Source organism: Solanum verrucosum, unplaced genomic scaffold, assembly GCF_900185275.1.
Source record: "Solanum verrucosum unplaced genomic scaffold, falcon-dt-bn FXZP01000103.1, whole genome shotgun sequence".
Taxonomy (NCBI): Eukaryota; Viridiplantae; Streptophyta; class Magnoliopsida; order Solanales; family Solanaceae; genus Solanum; species Solanum verrucosum.
Window position 1 is genome coordinate 7,765,590 of NW_026020048.1, and position 23,887 is coordinate 7,789,476.

General features: G+C 32.4%; 3 protein-coding genes and 2 long non-coding RNA genes across 7 annotated transcripts; 4 read left to right on the plus strand and 1 right to left on the minus strand.

Annotated features, from left to right (window-relative positions):
• Positions 1 to 1,725: 1,725 nt before the first annotated feature.
• On the plus strand, positions 1,726 to 4,282 carry LOC125822358 (delta(7)-sterol-C5(6)-desaturase). The gene is made up of 3 exons (XM_049501755.1): positions 1,726 to 2,087; positions 2,635 to 2,940; positions 3,873 to 4,282. The coding sequence occupies exons 1-3, from the start codon at positions 1,871 to 1,873 to the stop codon at positions 4,163 to 4,165; spliced, it is 816 nt and encodes a 271-aa protein (XP_049357712.1). The 5' UTR covers positions 1,726 to 1,870; the 3' UTR covers positions 4,166 to 4,282.
• On the minus strand, positions 2,665 to 14,102 carry LOC125822370 (uncharacterized). Its single transcript, XR_007442646.1, has 2 exons — positions 14,021 to 14,102; positions 2,665 to 2,871 (listed from the first exon to the last, which is right to left on the minus strand). It is a non-coding gene; the product is annotated as an uncharacterized LOC125822370 (long non-coding RNA).
• LOC125822359 (delta(7)-sterol-C5(6)-desaturase-like) lies at positions 12,563 to 14,463 on the plus strand. The gene is made up of 3 exons (XM_049501756.1): positions 12,563 to 12,788; positions 13,781 to 14,089; positions 14,165 to 14,463. The coding sequence occupies exons 1-3, from the start codon at positions 12,563 to 12,565 to the stop codon at positions 14,461 to 14,463; spliced, it is 834 nt and encodes a 277-aa protein (XP_049357713.1).
• Positions 14,464 to 16,175: 1,712 nt separating this feature from the next.
• On the plus strand, positions 16,176 to 22,291 carry LOC125822345 (chloroplastic group IIA intron splicing facilitator CRS1, chloroplastic). Of its 3 annotated transcripts, none has more exons than XM_049501739.1 (8): positions 16,176 to 17,099; positions 17,908 to 18,382; positions 19,310 to 19,440; positions 20,501 to 20,839; positions 20,917 to 21,073; positions 21,561 to 21,850; positions 21,943 to 22,002; positions 22,164 to 22,291. In XM_049501739.1, the coding sequence occupies exons 1-8, from the start codon at positions 16,185 to 16,187 to the stop codon at positions 22,203 to 22,205; spliced, it is 2,409 nt and encodes an 802-aa protein (XP_049357696.1). In that variant the 5' UTR covers positions 16,176 to 16,184; the 3' UTR covers positions 22,206 to 22,291. The 3 variants fall into 3 exon arrangements, with proteins under 3 accessions (XP_049357696.1, XP_049357697.1, XP_049357698.1); XM_049501740.1 differs by having other exon boundaries at positions 22,168 to 22,285; XM_049501741.1 differs by having other exon boundaries at positions 22,177 to 22,281.
• Positions 22,292 to 22,391: 100 nt separating this feature from the next.
• Positions 22,392 to 23,636, plus strand: LOC125822368 (uncharacterized). Its single transcript, XR_007442644.1, has 3 exons — positions 22,392 to 22,484; positions 23,255 to 23,352; positions 23,421 to 23,636. It is a non-coding gene; the product is annotated as an uncharacterized LOC125822368 (long non-coding RNA).
• The last annotated feature ends 251 nt before the right edge of the window (positions 23,637 to 23,887 follow it).

Genomic DNA, 23,887 nt, shown 5'->3' on the forward strand with positions numbered 1-23,887 from the left:
AGTTTTGATTGGAATAAGCTTAACATTTTAATACTTGCTGAGATTTATACATATAATTAAAAGATGTGATATATTATATATGATTAATTTAACTATTTACTAAACGTGTGAAAACACACACAAATTTCAAAATATTGAAGTTAAAATATTTAATAAACTTTTTTTAATCATATAATTAAAATAGATTGAATTTAAGCGTCTCAATAAATTTAGTAACGAATTCAACCGATGAAGAAACAAAAACCAGAAAGATAGAAAGGAAAAGATTAGTAGCGTCATCTCTGCCGTATACAACTTAAATTTAATCAAGTTTCAATACGAGCTCCGAATATGAGGTGAATTTTTTATTTTATTTTCTTATTAAAAAAAAAACATTAGACCACGTTTACTTTTTCGGCTATATTGATAGAACTACCTAACATTTCAAGTGGCCCATTGTGGCAAAAAATGTCCACAATTTAGGCTAAAAAACAAGGACCACGAGGACAATAATAACGGAGAGAGTGATTTTATAGCCCCTCAGCCAAAAATTTAAAAAAAAAAGAGAGAGAGAGTTGATTCTCTTTGGCCGGCCAGCTAGTTGCAATCTTCGCAAAAATAATAGATATTTATTTGATAAGTAGTTTTCGATCAATAACATAGCTAACATGAGAAATATTAAATTTAATATAATACAATAATAATATATTTAACATAATTTTATAAATTGAGTCTGAAAAAAGAATAATGTATACACTATTTAATTTTTATTTTGTAAAATGTAGAAATGTTATTTCATTAGACTGATACAAAATTCAATATAATAAATTGCCAAATTCAATCTCATATATATATTACGTTAAAGTTTAAACTATAATCTCTTGATACTATTTTCATAGAACGAATGTACATTAATAGAGGGGAAAAGAAGAAAGACCACACAATGATTAATCACAGAGATGATAACGAAACCAAAAAAAGACAAAGTAGAATAGGCCAAACTTATGAAGGCCATATTTTTTTAACCATATAATAAGACAGACAAAATTTAATTTTTGAATTTTTTTTATGTAGTCGAGCGCCCCCCTTCAAAATTAATTACTGTGACATCAATTGCACCAAGTGGCTGGTTAGTTCAACACAAGTTTGAAGGAAAAAAACAAACAAACTTTCATCTAGTTAAAGTTAAAGTTTAATACATTTGTTTATGAAAATCACTTAATAGCATTAACGTTAAATGTAAGTAAAAGAATTGGTTGGTTATTAAACAATCTCAAGCTAAAATCAAAGTTAGTTGAATTGGATGTGTGACCAATAACTCATGGATATCATTTGATCATAGATTTTAGTATTTTAAAAAAAATAATAATCAGATTTTGTTTGTTCATAAAATTTATTTATCTCGATCTCTTTTTGACCCAAGATATAATTGCAGGCTTATTTTAAAATTTCAAAATTTCTGTGACGTTCAGTTTAATTTATTTTTAGTGAATTACTTTGAAGTTTGAACTATTTTTCTCAGAGCCAAAATATATCAAAAATAATTTTCCTGCAACATTTTTCACCTTATTTTATTTTTAAAATAGCAATAAAATCTGAATTATATTTTTGAAATATTAAACAAATAAAAATAAAGGGGGTCGATCTTATTAGAATCTTTTGTCAGTTTAGCTCACCAGACAACACGTGGGAGTAGTCCAAGATGGAATCAATTTTCATTAAATACAGCCACATACAGTTGTGTTACCGCCCTAGCCCCTCTTCTTTTTCCTCTCCATCTTCTCACTCCATACTCTCTCCTCTTCCGGCGGACCATCCCCGCCGGAGTCTGGTAAAACCCGACCCGACCCGACCCGGACATATTTATCTTTTTCCGAGTATACCGTCGGAGATGGAGGATTACTTGAAGCTGTTCGTGGAGGAGACATCGTTTTACAACCGTATGGTTTTGGGTACATTCTTGCCGGAATCATGGTGGGGACCACTTCCTCATATGCTTCAAGGATGGCTCCGTAACTACATTGGCGGTGTTTTACTTTACTTCATCTCCGGTTTCCTCTGGTGCTTCTACATTTATCACTTGAAACGCAATGTCTATATTCCCAAAGGTATGATTTTTCCCCCCCTTTTTCTCCCGTTTAAGTTTTTTTTTTTTTTTAATTTCGTTTGTGTATAGATGATTTCTTTGCATTATTGGAAATTTATAAGTTAATGGAATTACGTTGACTGTTTTAGATTTGAATATTTTGGCATTTTTTGGGTGTTACTGTATTTGAAGCATGTAAAGAGTAAGAAAAGGCCAAACATGCATATTCCCATTTTATTGTGTATTGAATGTAGAACAATTACTGTGGATCTTAACTATCAGGTATCAGTAACTCTGTCCACTAAGGCTAGAACATTCTAGAGGAAATCACCTACTAGTGTTTTGTCTCTGTTGGTATTTGAACTTGAGACCTTATCGTGCTCAACCCACTTGATTGACCAGTAGGCCACATTCTTGTGTATATTTGTATTAATTGATGGGTCCTCTTAGTTCAAACTAGGGATGTCAATATCTCAATGAATTTAGCAATTCCAGTTTTTTAAGCTTCGATAAAGATTTAAGAGTAATTAATGGTTTGTATTTTCTCCTGATGAACATTTTGATGGCAGATGCCATACCATCAAAGGAAGCAATGCTCTTGCAAATATCAGTTGCTATGAAAGCTATGCCGTGGTACTGTGCCCTTCCATCACTTTCTGAATACATGATTGAAAACGGATGGACCAAATGTTTTGCGAGAATAAGTGATGTTGGATGGCCTACCTACATCATCAATGCGGCTATTTATCTTGTAATAGTGGAGTTTGGAATCTACTGGATGCACAAGTTGTTGCATGACATAAAACCTCTGTACAAATATCTGCATGCTACACATCATATTTACAACAAGCAAAATACACTTTCCCCGTTTGCTGGTAAGCTCTTAAGTCTAGTCATACCATATTGGTGCTTATTTCTGAAAACAACTTCTAGCTTGTGGAACAATTAGGTTTCTCTGTCATACTCTATTGATAGTTTGTTGAATTACTACGCGTTTCCTGTGTGATGACTAAAAACGTTGAAAACCTAGTCATGAGGTCATTAAATTAATATGTATATTTTAACATCCATGTCTTGAGTCATGCACCCTTTTGTTTCGTGGTCAGGGGTGTCGAGTGTTGACTTGGTATTTGTTTAGACTAGGGAATAACTAAACATATTGGAATTTTGTCTCTTGCCTTTTAATTGTTTCTGTGTGCCAAATCCAGTTTACTTGAAAAGAGTGGAGTAGCGTTTGATAACTTTTTTGTTCTTATTTTCTCCTTTCATTTTGTTGGAAACTAGAACTTGTGATAGGATTGAGGAAAGAAAAATATTAAGCAAATTTCTCAAAATGTCGAAATTTGGAAAAATTGCTATAAGGTATTTCCTATAATTCCATCACAAAGAGAAAAAGACTGTATGTTACAACTAATGACATTGTCCCTTCGATTCACACCCACAACATGCATTCATGTTTATTAAATCGACTCTCTCTGCATAACAGCCCCTAACCAACGCACAGCAGCATATGCCCTCCCTACCTTTTGTAAATTGTAACCATGCTATTATCTCTGACATTCAGAACTTTCTTTATAACTCTTTGCAATGCATATCCTGTTCCAGGAAATTGGTTGCTAAATCATCACAATATTGCAAGCTAGCTAATTCATGATGTCCAGTTAATTTATGGTTTGGTATGTGTCACCTATGTGTTGTAATTTTCTGATACTCTATCGAGCTAATTTGACCTCTGAGAGTCGTAGCTTCTTTTATGTTTTATCTGGTACATTTTCAAGCTAATTGCTAAACATGTTGTGCTATTCAGGGTTGGCATTCCACCCATTGGATGGAATACTGCAGGCAGTGCCACACGTTGTAGCTCTATTCTTGGTGCCAATGCATTTCACTACACACATAGCGCTCATATTCGTGGAAGCGTTATGGACGGCTAATATTCATGACTGCATACATGGTAAGGTGTGGCCTGTAATGGGTGCCGGCTATCATACCATTCACCATACAACATACCGCCATAATTATGGTCATTACACAATATGGATGGACTGGATGTTTGGAACTCTTCGTGATCCCGTTGAAGAGGATGCCAAGAAAATGTAATGTGCATGATTTGCACTCAAGGATGTTCCTTGTTGTTCATTGTCCTAGTAATTTGTCTCGTGTTTCCATCGTTGGTGGATGTAAATTTTGATGTAGTAGACTGAAAACAATTTGGTTATGTATTCTTATGTCTTTTCTTCCCTTCTATTTAATAATAAGGCAATAAAATCTGTGGGGAAGAAAATTTCAGTTTCTAACTTTATGCCACAGCTCTTGAGGTAATCAGATAACGAAAGCTAAATGTTTCACAGGTATTTAACGTTGTCAAACTCACCATGTTATGTTGGATGGAAAAAATTATTTCTAGCGTAACAATTTATCTGAGTCAAGATTTTGAACTAGATGGTTAACTCAAAACTCATAAACATGAATTTCAAGCTAATTACTAATTTTGAGAGAATATTAGATAATCATCAAGTTAGTCTTATAACTTAAGGGTCCGTTTGGATTGATTTAAAAAAAGTAGTTTTTAAGTCAAAAATAAAATGTCAAATTGAAATGACTTTTAAGTCAAAAAATAAAAATTAGGGGGAGACTTACTTTTGATTTTTGACTTATTTTAAGTCATTCTCGACATTGCCAAACACTTCTCAACTTATTTTAAGTTATTTTTTATATTTGTCAAACACTTTCAAAAGTCAAAAATTGACTTAAAAGTAGATTTGATCAACTTTTAATCCAATCTAGACACCTTTTCAATTTGCCTAAAAGGACAAATTAACTTAAATTTAGAACTTAAAATTGAAAAGGTGAATATATAGAACTTGAGTTAATTAGATAGTGAAATAAAAATCATAATCATTGGAAACCCATAATTCCATTGGGACTCATCTAAGTTAAATTAAAAGACAAAAATATTAGAGTTAGCAACAAATATCATGAAATTTAAAATGCGAGGAAAAAGATGAATATAAATAGAAAAACGGACAATTTCAAGCTGATCTCAGCTTCCGCATCAGCTTGCTCTACCGGCATTATTCTCAAACTTTTTAAGTCCAAAAAAATGTTATTTCTTAGCCCTTTGGGGCTGCTTCTATCACCCTGCTCCATGTATAATCGGGTTTGGACCCAAAACGTTCTCATTTTCAGCTCTCTTGAGCTGCTGCCTGCCACTAGTTTCTCGGGTTTTAACCCAATAATATTATGCTTCTCTTTCACGACTTGATGAGGTTGACTCGAAACAAGGGCGTGTTGATGTTCCAGCTCAGCAGAGAATATGCAGGGAAGAAAGGGAGAGTCGAAACAGACTCATCACAGTTGTATATGCATAGATGGGCAAATTAGTATCAAAACAAGGAAATGTATGAACTACCATTTAACCCATCAACAATCACTGTACTTAACTCTTTGAACCAAAAGCCAAGTGAATACTTGATCATGCATAATGCTTAAAACAAATAAAATTCTTTAAAGTCTATCAGTCTAAGACTTAGGCTTAACTACTGAAAGGAATAAACAATTAATCAAGGCCACTGTTAGCTTTATATAAGCAATGTAAACAAAAAACTCCAAACCATTATACTTAATTGTTCAATTATTCAACAAGGTCCAAAAGTGAAGGTTTATTCACAAATTGACATGGAGAAGGAACTTTCATACACATACTATTCATACTTATATTAAAGACTTTGAACATACAAATGAACAAATGGTCATACCAACTGGAGGGGAAATTATAAAATAAACTCATGAAAAATGTTCAAATCTCCACTCTTAATAGAGTTAAGCCTCTCACGTCTCAACCATCAAACCAACATTTAACACCCATATCTAAGTTGAACTTGTAAACCAACTTCGAGACAGAGAAAAGAAAAAAGAAAAAAAAAAACAGAAAGCAGGGAGATACCATGGTGCAGTATTTGAATGGAAGGTTATAAGTCTTTATACTCAAAATAACTTATCATATTAAATAGGAACCTAAAGATAGTAAACTAACAGATATTAAGATGCACAAAAGCTATGATATGAGCTTTTATTCATTCAAGCCCAGCTCTTTGGAGAATGCTAAAGAGCAATTTATCACCTAAACAGGTCCTCGGTTGGTATTAAGAACCAATGGGTCTTTTGGTTGATAAACCGCACTAACAGCCACTACAAAAAAATCTTAAATTGCCAACATATTTTACCAACAACTTAAGTTGGTTAGTATTCTACTAACAAATTACCAACATATTTCTAACTGAATTATATTTTAAAACTTAACAATGAAATTCTAACAGATTACCAACCAAAATCTTACTAACTAAGTATTTTAGTTGGTAAATACGACGGGAAAAAATGGCGCCAAATTTAGCAACATTTTATCAATGGATTACCAACTGAAATATTACTAACGCACACCTTTTGTTGGTAATATTACCAACAAAGTATATATCGATTGGTAAATATGACAAAAAATTGTTTATATAATTTATTAACATATTACCAATGAATTACTAACCAAACATTTACCAACGGCAAGATTGTGTTGCTAAATTTACCAACCAAATATAAATGTGTTGGTAAATTAGTAACAAAATGTAATTTGTTGATAAACCTGCCAACCAATATCCAATTAGTTGAAAATTTTGCCGACGAATAAAGATTGTAGTTAGTAAATTACTAACATCATTAAAATAGTTGGTAATATACCAACCGATCATTAATCCATTGGTAAAATTTACCAACATATTAATTATTAGTTGGTAATATTACATATGAATGTTTAGTTGAATAGTAACTATTACCAACTGTGATAAAATCTATTGGTAAATTATTAATTACTAACTTATATTTGAATAGTTGGTAAATTTATCAATCAAAGTTAAACTTTTTGGTAAATCAGCGTCTAGTGTTGAGGCTTTCATATTCAGTTTGTGTCGTTAGGCGTTTTAACTTTTAAATTTTAGCCAAAACTTGACTTTGGTCGATATTTTTGGTAAATGTGCTCAGATTAGAACTCTGTCAGTGTCATTAGCTTCGAAAGGTCATTTTTTATCTACAGGAAGGTTGGTTCAAGTTTTGAGGCTTCCGTTTTTTGTTTGTGCCGTTAGGTGTTTTAATCTTATGTTTTGGCCAAAATTTGACTTCGGTCAATATTTTTGTGAACGTGCTCAAATGAGAATTCCGTCAGTGTAATTAACTCCAAATGTCATTTTTTATCTAACAAGATGGTTGGTTTGGGTTTTAAGGCTTTCATTTTTAGTGTGTGCCGTTAGGTGTTTTAACTTATAAATTTTGGCCAAAATTTAACTTCGGTCAATATATTTGATAAACGTGCTCATATGAGAATTTCGTCAGTGCAATTAGATGCGAAAGGTCATTTTTGATGTAATAAGATAAAGGGTTCGGGTTTTGAGGCTTCCATTTTAGTCTGTGCCGTTAGGTATTTTAACTTTTAAGTTTTGGCCAAAATTTCACTTTAGTCAATATTTTTGGTAATCGTGCTCGAATTGAAATTTTGTCACCGCGGTTAGCCATATAAGTTCAGTTTTGGTCTCATAGGATGGTTGGTTCGGGTTTTGAGACTTTTATTTTCAGTTTGTGTCTTTAAGCATTTTAACTTTTAACTTTTGGCTAGAATTTGATCATTTTTTTTGGAAAACATGCTCAAATTTGAATTTCGTCAGCGCGGTTAGCTTTGGAATGTCATTTTTCGTCTTATAGGATGGTTGATTTGGATTTTGAGGTTTTCACATTCAGTTTGTACCATTAGGCGTTTTAACTTTTAACTTTTGGCCAAAATTTGACTTTGCTTAACATTTTTTTTAAACGTGCTCTGATGAGAATTCCGTTAGCACGATTAGCTTTGGAAGGTCATTTTTTATATCTAATAGGATGGTTGGTTCAGGTTTTGAGGCTTCCATTTTCAGATTGTGCTATTAGGCGTTTTAACTTTTATATTTTGGCCAAAATTTAGATTTGGTCAATATTTTTGGTAAACGTGCTCAAATTAAAAAAATTGATATAATGATATGTGTCATATTGAGATTAATTTAACTTGTTATCATAGATTTTGCATTGTTTCATTCAAATATGATTTATAAAATTGATATTAATATTTTTGGATTTATATTCGTGCTCTTAGATTTTTAAATGCAATAAATTAATAAATATTTTACTATTGGATAATCATTCAATTAATAATATTTTGAACATATTGTCAATCAATTACTAACCTAACATTGAACTTGAATGATATATTACCAACAAACTAACAATTAATTAGTAAATTTATTAGAAAAACAAATAATCATACTAATATATTTAAAATTTATTACCAACAAGGGTTGTGGTGGAGTGGTAAGTACTCCTACATCCTTAACCAAGAGGTCTCAGGTTCGATTCCCCTTAGGTATGAAGTTGCCTTGAATGATATATTACCAACAAATTAACAATCAATTAGTAAATTTATTAGTAAAACAAATAATCATACTAACGTATTTAAAATTTATTACCAACAAGGGTTGTGGTGGAGTGGTAAGTACTGGATTATCCTTAACCAAGAGATCTCAGGTTCGATTCCCCTTGGGTACAGAGTCGCCTTTGTTAGGGAGCAGCGCTTTACTCCCCAATGTAGGACTTCCCAGGAAGTATTTAAAATTTATTAGTGAATTACCACAAAAATTTACTATAATTACCAACGGAATTGAATAATGAAGAAAAAAATTTACTAACTCCTTTTCAATTCGTTAGTAAAGATACTAACGATATACTAACCAAAAATTAGTTGGTGAATTTACCAACGGAAATTTCAGGGCCATGTTTCAAAATTTTGTAACAATATCTTTGGGTGTTTACCAACTGATTTTTGGTTGGTAAGTTTACCAACAAATTAAAATCGGTTGTAATATTTACCGACGAGCCTTTTAGCAACAGATTAATATAAGTTGGCGTTTGGTTGGTAACTCAATTTGCCAACCAATTTGATCAATTTACCAACTAATTTTTTTGTTGGTAATTGGGGTTCCTTTTGTAGTGAGCTTTTAATTATATTCACATATAATTCTGATTACAGAACATGGCAAGCATAGATGACATTTCAGCAACGATTACAGACTTCCATAACACAGATAATAGAAACTTTAGAGTCTATAGAACTAAACACAACATTTTTAGATCACATTCTCGATATAGAAGAATTCATGAATTGTATCTCGAGTACTATATGTGTATAAAGAGAGAAATGAGAAAGAAATTAACAGCTTTATAACATGGATTTCAAAGTTGAATAAGGAAAATACATTAAAGTAACAAGGAGCATATATTCCATTTAGATGAACTAGTGCACATTCACATTCTATATATGCTTTATAAATTATAAGAAAACAGTGTAAAATAGGCAAGTTAGATTGTTGATACTTGTTCTATTTGGCTTAGAACAAACCATTCCTCTCAACTAGGAACTTCACATAAATAAGATATTTCAAACAAAAAAATTAAAATCTATCATTAAATGATTGCCGACTCTCAATAGTAGCCAGATTAATGAAGTATGATAATGTGAAGTCAAACTAAGGTTCTAACAAAATTTAACTTTTTTACAAATTAAATAATATATATATATATATTTAACTGTGACAAAAATCTGAAAAATATTTAAAGTATCTCTCCGTAAAATGTTTAATAAAGAAAATTTAAGTATGAAAAATAAATTAGATGAGGTGAGTCATTTAACCATTCAACAAAATTTCAATAGGGAACATAGCTTGTCCCCGTCCTATTTCATTTCGTCAACTCTAATAGTTGTGGTACAATTGTCCAAAAAAAACTACATTTGATTTCAAGTCGAAAAGAATTAACATGCGATCTCAAAATAATTTGATATACATTTAAAATACAATCATGTTTTGTGTTTTCAAAAAAGGAGGAGGAAAATACGTTTTATGACTATGCCGAAACGTGTTTTCAACTTTAATCTCAACCTCACATATCATTAAATGCTTATTGACTCTCAATAGTAATCAGGTTAATGAAGCATGTTAACATGAATTCAAATTAAGGTTAGTTCTAACTAAATTTAAAATTTCATAAATTAAATAAGTAATATATATTTAAAATTGATGAAAATTTAAAAAATATTTTAAAGTATCTCTTCCTTGAAATGTTTAATAAAGAAAACTCAAATTATTTAATAAAAGAAAACTGAAATATGAAAAATAAATAAATTGAGGCGAGATATTGAATCGTTTAACAAAATTTTAATTTGGAAAAATAACCTGTTTCAACATTTTAGATCCAACCTTATTTCTCGTTTTTCCCCCTCATAATACAGTAGTACAATTATCATAAAGATTTCCCAAATCCTACGTACTAGTAAGTAGTGTGTACTTCATATCTAAAGTTGCATGGCGACATTTTATTATTAAAATTTCTCAACTTTCTGTTTCATTTATATTTTATTTTATTGAATTGCTTAGAAGTCTGAACTATTTTTCTCGAGTCAAAATTATTTTCCAGCCTCATTTTTCTCTTGAGCCAGCAATTGTTTCACTTTTATGTGGTTATCTTATCGCATTATTTCCATTAATTCACATTTGTAGGTTCTCAAAAATAATTAATGTTAACAATAAAATATGAAAAAAATGATTATTTTTTCGAAAGTAACAAGTAAAATGAAAAATTATTTTTATCATAGAAAAAGGTCAAATTTGTTTTCAAATAATGTAAAATAAATAAAAATGTTCTTTGTTTATAATTTGATCCAAAAATATATCCTTCCGTCAATACTTTGGTTCATATGATCTTATTTATTTTTTTCTTTTTACAATATTGAACAAGTAAAAATGAACCGAGATAGTCCTCAATAGTAAAAAATAGCTTGTCCTGCCCTATTTGATTTCGTTCCGCTCATTTGCCAACCCTAATACTTGTAGTTCAGCTGCCAAAAATGACTATTTCTAGTTGAAAGAAATTGACCATGAAATCTTTAAGTAATTCAATATGCATGTTTGATCCAAATCATGTTGTGTTTCTAAAAAGAAGAAGAAAAGTACGTTTTAGGACTATGACCAAATGCATTTTCAACTTCACTGCTAACCTCATATAAATAAGATATTTCAAACATAAAAATTAAAAGCTATCATCCAATATGCATGCCGACTCTCAATAGTAGCCAGATTAATGAAGTATGATAACGTGAATTTAAAACTAAGGTACTAACAAATTTTTATTTTATTTTTACAAATTAAATAGTATATATTTCACTGTGACAAAAATTTGAAAAATATTTAAAGTGTATCTCCGTAAAATATTTAATAAAGGAAATTTAAGTATGAAAAATAAATTAAATGAGGTGAGTCATTGAACCGTTCAACAAAATTTCAATAGGAAACGTAGTTTAACCCTCCCTATTTCATTTCGTACCGCTCCATGCATCCCCAACCTAATATATAGTTGTGGTACGACTGCCCAAAAGAAAAAAACTACCTTTAATTTCTAGTCTTTCTTAACCATGTGATCTCAAAGTAATTTAATATACATTTTAAATTCAAATCATGTTTCGTGTTTTCAAAAAAAGAAGAAAGAAAATACGTTTTATAACTATGACCAAACACATTTTCAACTTTAATCTGAACCTCACATAAATTATATATGTCAAACAAAAAAATTAAAACATATCACTAAATGCTAATTGACTCTCAATAATAGCGAGATTAATGAAGCATGTTAACATGAATTCAAATTAAGGTTCAGACAAAATTTAAAATTTAAAAACTAAATAATATATACTTAAAAATTGACGTAAAATTTAAAAATATTTTAGAGTATCTCCCCGTTAAAATATTTAATAAAGAAAACTTAAAATATGAAAAATTAATAAAAATGAGGCGAGATATTGAATCATTCAACAAAACTTTGATAGAAAAAAATAACTTGTCCCGCTCTATTTCATTTAGTACAACTCCATTGTTAAACCTAATAATATCCTAATCGAAATAAATTGACCATGCAATCTGAAATTAATTAAATATATCCTACATTTTAATCCAACCTTATTTCTCTTTTGTTTTTCTCAGAATACAATACTACAATTATCATAAAGATCTGCCAAATCCTACGTACTAGTATCATATATAGTATGTACTTCATATTTAAAGTTCTCTAACTTTCAGTTTCATTTATATTTTATTGAATTGCTTAGAAGTTTGAACTATTTTTCTCGAGTCAAAAGTTTGTATCACTTTTACATGGTTATCTTATCGTATTATTTCCATTTTAGGTTCTAAAAAATAATTAATGTTAAAAATAAACTGTGAAATGTGTCATATAAATTGGAACAGAAGGAGTAATCCGTTTTACTTAAATAGGGTCACACATGCACATATTGTGATATCGCCGTAGACCCACTTCTTCTCACTAGCTCTCACTCCATAGTTCCTCCTCTGCCGGAGTTTGGTAAAACGCAATCCGTCGGAGATGGAGGATTACTTGAAGGTGTTCGTGGAGGAGACATCGTTTTACAATCGTCTGGTTTTAGGTACATTGTTGCCGGAATCATGGTGGGCACCACTTCCTCACTTGCTTCAAGGATGGCTCCGTAACTACATTGGCGCTCTTCTAATTTATTTCATCTCCGCTTCCCTCTGCACCTTCTACGTCTATCACTTGAATCGCAATCTCTATATTCCCAAAATTCATATATGTCATTTCAGTTAACAAATAATGACATGGATAAGTCTTTTCTCAAACAGAAATGACATAGATGAGACAAACTTTTAATCGAATGACATAAATGAGTCTTTTTTTCAAAGTTCGATGACATACTTGAGCCTTATCCCTTAAATAAAACTAATGTATTGATAAATTTGAAAATAAAAATTTGGATAGAAAATATAATAATTTTTACCTCATTTAATATAGAGATCGTTGTAATAATTGAGAAATTGAATAGTGTTTAGTTAGTTACAACATCTTTTCTTATTTGGATATCTATTTTGTTGTTTCATTTATATTCTAATGAATATCATGAACCAACATTGTTATTTTTATATATTTTTTTTAATACATCTTTCACTTATCTAAAGTATCTCAAACGGTTAAATTTCTACATCATGTAAAGTCTATTGTTGTGTGTTTATAAAAAATCAACTTTATTTTTTTGATGTCTTCTTCAAATTTCAAAACTAATCAATACTCCTATTTTAATATCATTATATCAACTTAATTAACAAATTTAGCACAACACTATTTCGATATCAATATATATAATTTTCAAATTTTGAGTCAGGTTTTATTATTCTAACTTGATATTATATATTTTTCATTGAAAATTTACATTGTTTACATTCTCACTTCATAATATAAGTGTATATCCTACCTGTTCCGACCTCATTTATAGGATTATACTAAGTATGTTATAATAATTTAATTCGTGTGTCAACTAAAAAATAAGACCTCTTTATAAAGTTTGACTTTAGGCCCCAAACGGTCCTGTTTTAGGGGTGTTACAATATTTGAAGTATGTAAAGTGTAAGAAAAAGGGTCACATATAGGGGTGTTCACAGGTCGGTTTGGATTAGTTATTGGTCAAAATCAAAACCAAATAAACTTAATAGATTTTGAAATTATCAAAACCAAACCAAATATATTATACTGTTTCGGTTCGGTTTTGGCTGATGAACATTTTGATTGCAGATGAGGCCATACTATCAAAGGAAGCAATGGTGTTGCAGATATCAGTTGCCATGAAAGCTATGCCTTGGTACTGTGTCCTTCCATCACTTTCTGAGTACTTAATTGAAAATGGATGGACTAAATGTTTTGCAAGAATAAGTGATGTTGAATGGCTTACCTACTTCATCAATACAGCTATTTATCTTGTAATAATTGAGTTTGGAATCTATTGGATGCACAAATTAATGCATGACATAAAACCTCTGTACAAATATCTGCATTCTACACATCATATTTACAACAAGCAAAACACACTTTCCCCATTTGCTGGTAAGCTCTCAACTCTAGTCATACATACCATCCATATTTCTTTCTTTTTGTAATTCAGAATGATGAACATGTCAGGAATGGCACTCCACCCACTGGATGGAGTACTGGAGGCGATGCCACACGTCGTAGCTCTATTCGTTGTGCCAATGCATTTCACTACACACATAGGGCTCTTATTCATGGATACCTTATGGACTGCTAATATTCATGACTGCATACATGTGAAGGTGTGGCCTGTAATGGGTGCTGGCTATCATACTATTCATCATACAACATATCGACATAATTATGGTCATTACACAATATGGATGGACTGGATGTTTGGTACTCTTAGTCATCCTGTTGATGATCAACAGGATGACAAGAAAATGTAATGACTGAAAACAGTAGATTATTTTTCTTATACACCATAAAAGAAATTAACTCCAATACTTTTAAAAACTAACATTTGTGAAGTTACTTGAAATTACGAAAGATATTAGTAAACGATACAGTGCATCTATATATCAAACATAAGTAGAGAAAATAAAATGACCAAAATGGTCCTTAATATATGGGTAATGCTTTATTTTGATCCTTAATGTATTTCACTTAACTTAAATGGTTCTTAATGTATAAGATATGTGTTCATTTCGGTCATTAATGTATTTTAATTGATTGAAATGATCCTTAATATATACAATAAAATAGGTTCATTTACCTAAATATAATAGATTTATTTTTCTTTAAAAAGTATTAAATTTAACTATGGACCCAACGTGGCTAACAAAATTCAACATTGCTGTCTTCTTTGTTATTTCTAAAGAAAAAAATCCAAAAAATGTAAGACCATTTTCTCTCTTTTTCCGACAAAATTTACTATTTTCTAAAATATTATTTCACTGAGCTACCATTTTTATTTTTAGCAAGAGAAAATATTAAATTTTTGTTAGAGAAATTAGAGATAATAATGTTAGATTTCATGAAATTTTCTTTGGAGCTAACAAAGAAGACAACAACGATAAATTTTATCAGCCATGTAGGGTCCATAGTTAAATTTAATATTATTTTTTTGACAAATCTGTTAAATTTAAAATAAAAGATCAAAATAAACAACTTTTATAATACATTAAGGACCATTTAAACAAGTGAAATATACTGATGACCAAAATAAAGCAATACCCATACTTTAAGGACCATTTTGCTCATTTTCTCAACATAAGTATGTTATATGTTATAGGTAACAATGTAATTTTCTTTGGGTTTAATATTAGAAGCACAATGATGTTTGATCAGTTTAATTAGGTCATCAAAACTTGTCTACTTATATTATTCAAATTAATGAAAAAATTCGTCCAACTTCATAAGAAGATTAGATGAATTTTAATATTTGTAAGTGATATTTAAATAATAAATTGATATTGGTAGTAATGGTCAAAACTTAATAAAAAAAGAAAAAGAAAAAGAAACAAAAAAGTGCATTACAGACAATAGAAAATACACAAATGAATGTTTCGAGCAGAGATTTTGATACTAAACACATACATTCTCAATCTCATATGCTTGCTATACATGAATATGTCTATTAGTGGATATTTGCTTGTCACTTATTTCTAAAATAATTTTTCATTTTTACTTGTTATTTTTAATAAATTAAAAAAATATAATATTTTTTTCCATGTTTTATTCTCATTATTAAGTACTTATTTTTCAAATCATTTTTCAAGATATCATTTAATAGGGGATAATTTGATAAAATATCTATATCAATAATTATTTTCTTTGTCAAGTCAAAATGTGACAAGTAAAAGTGAACTAAAAGAGTATTTGATATAAAATACATTAATGATATTGATATCAGATACGCAAGATAAAATTAATATCAAATACACAGGATGAAATTAATTTTAAATATACATATAAATTATGAAACTCATATATATATCAAAATGCAAATATGTAAAGAGGGAGGCAAGCTAAAAAAAATCAGTTCAGCATAAGTTATTTAATAGTGTGCTTTGTCGTTGTTTCCTCTTTCTTGTTGATAAAATTTGACTTCACAAACTTGGCAACTGCTAAGAGCTTAACAAATTCCTATCAAGAATTCAAGATATCCATGTCTGCTCCTTTGGTTCTCGCTCCCAATTCGAATACCCTCTGTTATCACCATTCCAATTCTTTTATCAACCAAAAAACTCTTCTTTTTTCCAAATCTTTCAATTCTAAATTTACCACCTTTTCCTCTCAATACAATGATAATAATAATCCCATCAAGAACGAGGAGCAATGCAATCTTGAATTTGAAAATCAAGATTATGGGTCATCAAGTTCAGGAATTAAAGGCCCTACTGCTCCATGGATGAGGGGTCCTCTTCTTCTTGAACCTAATCAAGTTTTGGACTTATCCAAATCAAGAAAGAAGAAAGATGCCAATTTCGCTAAAACCCAAAACCCTAATGATGCACTTTCTGGTAAAGTTAGTGGAGGAAGAGGTAAAAAAGCAATGAAGATGATTTATCAAGGAATTGATAAACTCCAAGAAACGCAAATTGGGGAAGGTACACAGGTGGAAACTGATGCAAAGGTTGAATTTCAGTTCCCACCAGGATCTTTATCTGAATGGGGAGATGTGAGTTATGAAATTGAGGAGAAAAACCCATATGGGGAGGAGGACAATATGGAAAGCCTTGAGGGAGTAGAATTTGGTGTTTTATCAAGAGAAGGGGAAGGAAGAGGGAGTAGAAAAAGTGGGGTGAAAATGCCATGGGAGAGTGAGGTGAGAATTGTGTATAGGAGAATGAAGAATGAGAAAGTTGTCATGACTGCAGAGTCGAATCTTGATGCAATGTTGCTTGAGAGATTGAGGGGTGAGGCTGCAAGGATTCAGAAGTGGGTGAAGGTTAAGAAAGCCGGAGTTACCCGAACTGTTGTTGATCAAATCCACTTTATTTGGAAGAATAATGAACTTGCAATGCTCAAATTTGACCTGCCTTTATGCCGTAATATGGACAGAGCTCGAGAAATTGTTGAGGTTTGTCTATAAACACCGTATTATCAATGATCATGTCCGTAAATAAGCTTTCTATATTTTGTGCTTCGTAGGGTAAAAAGAACTTGCAGAGGTACCTTTTCATTTTCTGATGTTATTATATTTTGTTTTCTGATCCTGCTATAACATATTTGTATGTTTGAGATATATAATCGTATTTAGTTGCGGTGTGGTTTCATCATCAAGCAAATATCGGTTGTCAAGAATTCTCATGTTAACGAATGTCATCTAGTAATGCAGTATTCTTAGAGAGACTATTTCCTCTTATACATCAAATCAAACTACCGTTAGTGTTTTAAAATACTTCTGATCCCTCTTTGATTGAGTTGAGTCTTTTTTTTTTAATCTAGGAAAAGAAGAAAGTGATTTTGGGCTTTGGTTTTGGGACTGCCAGAACTGATTTTTAGTTGTCTTGGATGCTGGTAAAAGTGCTTGCTTCATGCAATCAGTTTCTGTATTAAAATTCTTATGATTTGTTCGCTCAAGGGGTCATAGTTGTGAATCCTCAAACAAGTCTAGTCCATCGATCAAGTTGGTAACTTCGCGTTGGAATTGTTTCCTTTTTCAGGGAACCTCTTGTTTATATTAAGCATGACGGGATTAGTTGTCCTTTCGGATGCTCCTCTTTATGTTGTTTCAGTTCTCTATTGTATCTAATAAACCAGTGCTCATTGTTCCTAAATAATACTAACATGGTTTCTAGTAGTTATTTCTCATAAGTGTAGAGGTTACTTTGTTAAGTTTCTGTCCTTTTTGATAGAATTGTGTGTTATTCCTTTTTGTACTGCAGATGAAGACTGGAGGCTTTGTTGTTTGGATGAAGCAAAATGCTCTGGTTGTTTATAGAGGATGTAGCTATACTTTACAACAGAAGGAGCTACAGCATGACTTTCTATGTAATCACCAGAACTCTTCATTTACTGAAAATATTAAAGAGACAAGTATTTTCTCACCATTGAACTCAAGTGGGAGCAGTGAAGATGAAATGAGAAGTGTTGGAAACTCAGAAGAGGATAGCCTAGTAATGAATGAGTCACTTTATGTGAGGGAAGCTAATAGATTGTTGGATGACTTAGGACCTCGTTATGTTGATTGGTGGTGGCCAAAGCCTTTGCCTGTGGATGCGGATTTACTTCCTGAAGTAGTTCCTGGATTTAAGCCACCATTTAGACTTTGCCCACCACGTTCAAGATCAAACCTGACAGATGATGAACTTACACAATTAAGGAAACTTGCTCGTGCTTTGCCAACTCATTTTGTCCTTGGTAGGTTTCTCATCTTGATGATCATATCTTGTGCAGATGAATTGCTCCAGTAATTCTATTCTGCACATGTTCCCTGCTTGTGTATATCATGGGTTGCTATACTGTGTCTCTACTGATAATTTGGACTTGAGTCATCTTTATCATTGAGAATATTACTGTTATGTAACTGTAGTTTGCTTGTTGTATGATGTTTGACGTGTGATATTATGTCATTTATGTTCATGTCAAGAAAGAAAAATTGCCAGTTGGTGCATTAACAGTGGTATATGCTTCTTCTGAGTTTGACTGTCTAGACATTTAAAAAGTGGACATGTAACATCATAAGCTAATTAGGAAAGTGGGTTCCTTTTTTGAAAGAAAACAGAATGTCTTAATCAGAACTTTGACGGTACTTGTCATTTGCAAGTTTTTTTTTTTGTGGTGCCTTTTGTCGTAAGGATTCCTTTTGTCCACTCTGTGCATATGAGGGTCAAAATTCATCTTTACACAAGACTTGTTTAAATATTGATTCTTACATATTCTTGATGTAAGAGTTTGACTTGGGATTGCTTTTATGTAATTCTCAGAGGTTTATATTTGGTTTATGTTTTACTCCCTGAACATGATCAAATTTGTATGGAGATAGTAGATAAATATATCAAAATGATCTACCTTTTACACCTCTTGAGGTTAAAGAGAAACAAGTCAGATCCCTCCATTCACCCTTGTCTCTAGAACACTATACATGTGCACTCTCGTCCGTTGCTAGGTCTTTGCTGCACATGAATAATAAATTAGCTAATTGTATTTGTTTGACATTTTTTATCGTGGATGATTTGATGAAAGTTTTGAGCACCCATTTTGATGCAATTGGTTATGCACCTTGTGCAACTCTATGACTATGTTTGTCCTGTTTGAGATAGTTTTTTTTCATGACATGACATGAAGGGAGAAACAGAAAACTGCAAGGCTTGGCTGCAGCAGTCGTAAAGTTGTGGGAGAAATGTCACATAGCAAAGATAGCTTTGAAGTGGGGAATTCCAAATACTAACAATGAGCTAATGGCAAATGAGTTAAAGGTAAGTTTGGTCAAAGCAATTTGTATTTAACATCCTTATGTTTTCTCAATCAATCGCAGTCAACTTCTTGAGCAATAGATGAGTCTGTCTTAATAGATAGCTAGCTTGTTCTATGGTTACATGACATCAGTTATATTTCTAGGCCTCTTAGTAGAGTATAAAATGGGAGGAGAAGAGCTGCTAACTGCCCTCTGTTTCATATAACTATCTTGTCTTCATATTGTGGTAGATAGTAGAATGAAATAGGTACTATTCTTCAGTTTGAAACCCTATTTTGATTCTCTATGAAATTAGAAATGGAAGTAGGGCAGAGCAGGTCTGGCGAGGCATTAAGTTTTTCAATTTTAAAGTTGCTCACTTTCAATACCCATTTGTATCCTTCTAATGTTCTCAATTCTTCCTATTCATACATAATAATCAGTTTTAACTAGTGCGCTAGGGGTGCAGCCTAGAAGCCAATGAATTGGGTGAACATCTTTGAGACCAGGGTTCATATCCCAGTGGAGTGAAAAAGTGCTGGGTCATTTCTTCCCATCAGATTATGGCAAGAACTTACCATGATTGCACCTTGTCCTATGCTATTAGTTCTTCTTTTGCAGAACAGAAATAATTTAGGATTGAATTAGTTACCGAAATTGCAAAATTAAAAGAGGACTTAAGCTGCTAATATAGATGGTTTCAAAGCTTTGTTGGTGAATGTGTCAGGGCATTGGTGCCAGAATTGAGCTTAGGAAGCTTGGTGTGAATGTTTCAGCGAAGTCTATTTTCATTAAGATTATGAATGTTGGGAGTGTGTCATAGTAAACAATTGTGTGGTGTTGAAAACACTTCGACAACTGGAAAAAGCATTAAGTGTCTGAATGGTGTTTGGTGGAAATGTTATTCAAGCTACAGAATCTAGCCTCTTTTAGCTATAAAATTTCCATAGTGCTCTAGTGGGCCTTCTAAGCAGTGTTAGAAGCTAAATGAAAGAAAAGGTTGGGCACATTGGCTATAGATCAGCGGCTTTGCCCTTAAGATTCTGATAAAATGCTCAACTCTTTTTTCTTTGTTTTTGCAGCATCTTACAGGAGGAGTCCTTTTATTGCGGAATAAGTTCTTTATAATCCTATACAGAGGCAAGGATTTTCTTCCTTCTCAAGTTGCAAACCTTGTTGCTGAAAGGGAGGTGGAGCTCACAAGATGTCAGCTTGAGGAAGAAGTTGCACGATTCAAAGCAATTGAAACTCTTCCAATCACTATGGAAGTATCAATGTGCAGTAGTAGTGTTGGGACTTTATCAGAATTCCAGACAATTGCAGAACCTGGAAAGGAGAAATCTGAGGTTGAAGTTCAATTAATGTCTGAAAAGGAAAGATTAGAAAAAGAACTGAGGAATCAACAGCACGGCCTTTACATTGTAAGATATCAGCTATTCATTTTTCACTTTCAATGTTTTAAGAAGCAAATGAAACACTACCCTACTCTATCATGCAGCTCAAGAAGAAGATTGAAAAATCATCTATAGCACTGGGAAAGCTAAATGCTGCCTGGAGACCTGCCAAAGAGGATGATGATAAAGAAATCTTAACACAGGAAGAAAGACGATCTCTTAGGCAGATAGGATTGAAGATGAACAGGAGTTTAGTTCTTGGTGAGCAAATTTTTGCGATATTTTCCTCTCTTCTCTTTCTTGGTCAAACTATAAAAACTGTAGCTGAGTTGCAATCGGAAACTTGAGAGTCTTCTACAGATATATTGTCTGTTATCTACCCGGATTCTGAAATTTCTGTTATGATTACACATCTTAAATAGTTCCACAGAGAAGTGAACTATTATTTGTCATGTTCCCTAGTTGGACTTGTATAAACAAACTGCTTTCCTCAATATTATTCACGGCTCGATAACAATGCTTCAACCCGAGCTAGTTGAGCCAACTATATTATTGCTTCATATCAATTCTGTTTTATTCAGCTCCATTTCATTCCAATATTCGACAACAATACCTCTGTCTGATAACTACTAATTGCTCAAAATTTTAGGATCTTAAAATATCGAGAAAGTTTTCAGTTCTGCTCTATGATAAAACTATTTTATGATCACTTGGCCACCTCAAATCTACTTTCTCAATTTATCTTCAGGGAGACGTGGTGTTTTTGATGGTGTCTTAGCTGGTCTCCATCAGCATTGGAAGCACAGAGAAGTTATTAAGGTGATCACAATGCAGAAAATCTTTTCTCAGGTCATTCATACTGCAAAGCTCCTCAAGACAGAAAGTGGTGGGATACTGATTTCTGTTGACAAAATTAAAGAAGGCCATGCAATGATAATTTATCGGGGAAAGAACTACAGACGCCCGGAGTCAGTTCCTCAAAATCTTCTAAACAAAAGACAAGCTTTATGTCGGTCCCTGGAAATGCAGAGACTTGGAGTGAGTCTTCTGCATCTTATGGCTAGTTTATTTAGCCCTTAGTTTTGTGACTGTTATAAATCCTGGATCTCAGAATTATGTTGTTCTTTCAGTCATTGAAGTTTTATGCAAATCAAACGGAGCAGGCAATCTCTGATCTTAAGTTGAAGTTGGTAATTTCTGTCTCTGTTAAAGTTCTTCTTTGTCTACTGATTGCCTTTGCCTTCCATTTTTAAAATTAGTTGTGACTATTTCTTTGGCTTTGAAATGGTATCTCAAGTGAATCTTATCCAGTGTTATTAGCTGAAATTTGATGGATAGTTGTTTTTTGCAGGTAGAATATACAGTAAAGATTGGTCAAATGGGGGAGATCTAAAGCTTGTGGTGCAGTCATAACTACTATTGCTCTTGATCTCTGTCTTGACATGGTCTACATATATCAGCGCGAAGAGAATTCACTCAAAATTTAATGAGCTAGCTAGGTGAGTATTATGGGGAAATAAGGACTATTGCTTTGAGAGCCCTTGATTTATGACCTTATACTCATTAAATTTTGAGATGGAAGTGCATCTTGGGATTTCACTTTTGGGATAACTGTGCAACTTGGAGAAACATTCAACTTTGTGATTCTCCTGATGAGACCAGAACAGTTCAGGTATCCTATTCTCTTACCTATAAAGATATGCTGTCAATATCCTGATAATTTAGTTTTGTTTTACTTCAATTCTAGACGGGTGGTTTGCAGCACTAATAAATTTATTGGCTAAACCTTGCAAAATAGTTGCCTCATAATATCTTTATTATTTTTTTGGGTTGAAGTAAGAGATGTAACTGCCTCATATTGTTTCAGCTTAATTTTGGATTTGGAAAATCTGGTCTGAAATATGGAGGTTTGAATTTCTTGAAGAGGTGTTGATCTACTAAAAGTCATGCCCTTGTCGAGGCTAAGCCATGGTTTTTGCGTTTTGGCTGTTAAGCTTCCAACTTTTTGTACTGAGAGTCTGAGATCGATGATATCAGTGGCTTTAGAATCCCAAAAATGAGCAGAAGACCAAGATTTAAAGCGGATACTACATATCGTGTGACCATGTGTTAAATAATGCAAATAGACGATAAGATGCCAAGGACTGCATCTTCTTAACAAAGTGGAGAGTTGATAAATCCTTCCACATCATGGGACTTAGCACTAGTGTGCCATGCACTGGGGTTTTGTGTGCATGAATGCCTACTTAATTTATCCCTTGGTAGCTGTATTAATCATTTCTCTTGCTGTGTTTTCCTGTCACTCTCATTCAATCAGCAAAAATTATGTGTCAACTAGCTCAGGGTGCTTCAGTTTAGGTTTTAATAGTTCTGATCGGTTTTTCCATAGCTGTAGAACTGGGACCCATGGTGTAGTTCACTTATCTGTATCTTGTGTGGCAGGATGGTGGTGGACTGCAGATGCAATGGATTGATAGAGTAACATTGCTAACATTACATAATAGACAATTTCAAAGGACTGATACTTGTTGCATGATCTGGTAAGGTTTAAGATTATTTTGATTTAGTTCCAGAACTCAGACCTCAAGTCCCATGACCTGTATTACAGGAATTATCTGTCGAAGCATTAAGTAGGCCCACCTTCTACACTTGAAAGCAATAAAACAGACATTTGGAGGAGGGAGAAGATGAACATACTACAGGGATTTGTTCCATACAGCACGGAGTGGGTAAACATTAATTGCACTGCTGAATTTGAGGACACTGTTCCTCCTCTCTTGCAGCAACTTTGTGATATTGTGCCAATTCCAGGTTTGAACTACTGCAGAAATGTTTTATACCACTCAATGGAAGATTGCATTACAAGGACCTGTTCTTACCACACATTGACTTTTAAAATTAAGTTCTTTTTAGCTTAATTGAGAAGTGGCAAATCCACACAGATGGTTGTGATGCAGGATGAGATGGGTGTTACCAGGAGGATTCATTGTTATTTAGTGATCATCAATCCAGAGTGTAGTGCACCTATGGCTTATCCTTCATTTAACACAAGACTACGACATAGGTGTTAGTGTA